This window comes from Penaeus vannamei, chromosome 10 (assembly GCF_042767895.1).
Source record: "Penaeus vannamei isolate JL-2024 chromosome 10, ASM4276789v1, whole genome shotgun sequence".
Lineage (NCBI taxonomy): Eukaryota > Metazoa > Arthropoda > Malacostraca > Decapoda > Penaeidae > Penaeus > Penaeus vannamei.
In genome coordinates this window covers 28,790,568-28,793,067 of record NC_091558.1, presented here as the reverse complement: position 1 = coordinate 28,793,067, position 2,500 = coordinate 28,790,568, and the positions used below count along the sequence as shown (strand labels likewise).

At 36.2% G+C, this 2,500-nt stretch overlaps 1 protein-coding gene across 1 annotated transcript in view; it reads left to right on the top strand.

Annotated features, from left to right (window-relative positions):
* Positions 1–2,500, top strand: part of msn (serine/threonine-protein kinase msn) — a gene marked incomplete in the record, with an annotated part of 177,986 nt that overhangs the window by 122,043 nt on the left and 53,443 nt on the right. Inside the window, 6 exon segments of the mRNA XM_070126501.1 lie at positions 327–456; positions 746–898; positions 1,352–1,501; positions 1,800–1,972; positions 2,135–2,252; positions 2,401–2,500. The exon segment at positions 2,401–2,500 is cut by the window's right edge and continues 34 nt beyond it. Coding sequence (XP_069982602.1) covers positions 327–456; positions 746–898; positions 1,352–1,501; positions 1,800–1,972; positions 2,135–2,252; positions 2,401–2,500 — 824 coding nt within the window.

Sequence of the window (2,500 nt, the reverse complement as noted above, 5' to 3'; positions counted from 1 at the left end):
CCCCCAGTTGGAATGGAATACGTCTTGATGTTTTGAACTTTTCAGTAATTCCTTTTTAGTTTTGTTATAAATTGCAATTTCATTTTCAGTTTTTTATTGCACCTGAAGGGTAGCTCTTTGAATCCAAAAATTGACTTTTATTCTGTTCCTCTTTTGGAAGTGTGTGAATGCTTTAGTATTTGTGGTTTGAATTACTCTTTTTATGTTTGATTATTAACCATTTTTAGGAAACCCAATATCATAATGATCATCATCCCCAGTGACTCTTATCATCATTCTGAAACTGTAGCGTTAACAGAATCATTTACAATTAATTTCTATTTCAGTTTTCTCACCACCGTAACATTGCTACCTACTATGGTGCTTTCATCAAGAAGTCACCACCAGGGAAAGATGACCAGTTATGGCTGGTGATGGAATACTGTGGTGCAGGGTCAGTCACAGACCTGGTCAAATGTAAGTACTGGAGACATCCTTATCATCATTAATTTGTTTGAGTGTCCAGTAGTGAAGTTTGTGTGTGTGTATTGGGGGGGGGGGTGCACTTACATGAGCATTTATAATTATAATTCTTTCTGGGTTACTTGTGTATAAGGTCTTCCTAGGAATTGAAAATGTACAGTAGAGTACTTGAATAAAAATGTTATATATGTACATTTTTAAAGGCTTAATAAACTCTTAAGACCTTTATAATGTATTGTGCTATACAACCTTGAATTGCTTTAACTGTGTATAACATCCCCAGCTACCAAGGGCCAAAGCTTAAAGGAAGAATGGATCGCTTACATCTCACGGGAAATTCTCCGCGGCTTAGCCCACCTGCACTCCAACAAGGTTATCCACAGGGACATCAAAGGCCAAAATGTTCTCCTCACAGATAATGCAGAAGTAAAGTTAGGTAAGTACTGTGCAGTGTCCAAGCAAGTTGAAGAATCCTTTTTTTCTACTGTCTTTTTTTCTTTTGTCTTTTTTTTAAAGCTCTTTCCTTATGTCGTCCTTTATATATCACGTATTTCATAAGAAGAGTATAGATATATGTAGTTTCCAGTACCTGAAGGTTTGCTGTTGTAAACCTTTATTATTTTTGTTGATATTCTTTTATTGATATCTGTTTTTGTTGCTGTAAATAATTCTTTATATTTAGGACCTTTTTAATAATAGAAAATATAATCCTTTACTTTACTTGAAGGATAGTAGATATTGTTTTCATTAATTGAAAGATTTCTCTTCATGAGTATATGCTTAATATATCCAGCTTTTCTTGCTTTTGAATTAATTCTCTGAAAAGTAGGTTCTAACTACTGCAAAGATCTTGATTTTGACTACATGACTGCCATTTTTATTTCCCCAGTTGACTTTGGTGTTAGTGCCCAGCTTGACCGAACAATAGGCAGAAGGAACACTTTCATCGGAACCCCTTACTGGATGGCCCCTGAGGTTATCGCCTGTGATGAAAATCCAGAAGCCACATATGATAACCGCAGCGATCTGTGGAGTTTAGGTAAGTCTCATAGCACACTGAATTGCATGGTCTAAATGAAGAGCTGAAATTAGTTGGGTGAGGAAGGACTGGGGGAAGTTTTGAATGGTTGTTCATCTTATTTTGTTTTTGATGATAAGTTGGATTAGGTGATAGAATGGCATATGTACAGATCTGTGTTTGATTTTCTTGGACATCATATTGGAAGAAAGAAGTTTTTAAAAGTATCATACTTTGAAAATCTGGACAGTTTTTGCTGATATTACTACTTCTTTTTAGATGTAACAATGCCTCTAAAGATACATGTACTTTTTTACAGGTATTACAGCTTTAGAAATGGCCGAATCACAGCCTCCGCTGTGTGATATGCATCCAATGCGAGCCCTATTTCTGATCCCACGTAACCCCCCTCCCCGCCTCAAGAGTAGTAAGAAGTGGAGCAAAAAGTTTCACTCATTCATTGATAGTGTGTTGGTGAAAGACTATCACCAGGTTAGTATTTTGAGAATCACTTATATAAATGAATAGTGATATTGCTTTTATGTAATTTTTTCCCCTTTTCTTCATTTCTTTGTTTTATTTTCATCACCTCTTGCCTGCTCAGTATCACTCCATGTGATATTTTTCATCTCTTTCCATTTCTTTTTCCCACAGCGAACTTACACAGATCAACTGTTAAAGCATCCATTCATTCGGGACCAGCCAACAGAAAGACAAGTACGAATTCAGCTCAAAGATCACATAGACAGATGCAAAAAGCACAAGCAAAAAGGTGAGATTAGAGTAGTAAGAGTTCAAATGCATTGTTTATATTATAGAGTTTTTATCATATTTAATAGAAAGTCTATTTCCTGCTTCCAATATTTTCAGTTAGCCTGAGCAGTTTTATAATCCTGACTCTCTTCTTATCCCTCTCAAAGCAGATCGTGAAGAATCCTTTAACTACAGTGGATCAGATAATGAAGAGGAGGAAACTACTCAGGCTGGCGAACCCTCGTCCATTGTTCAGGCACCGGCTGG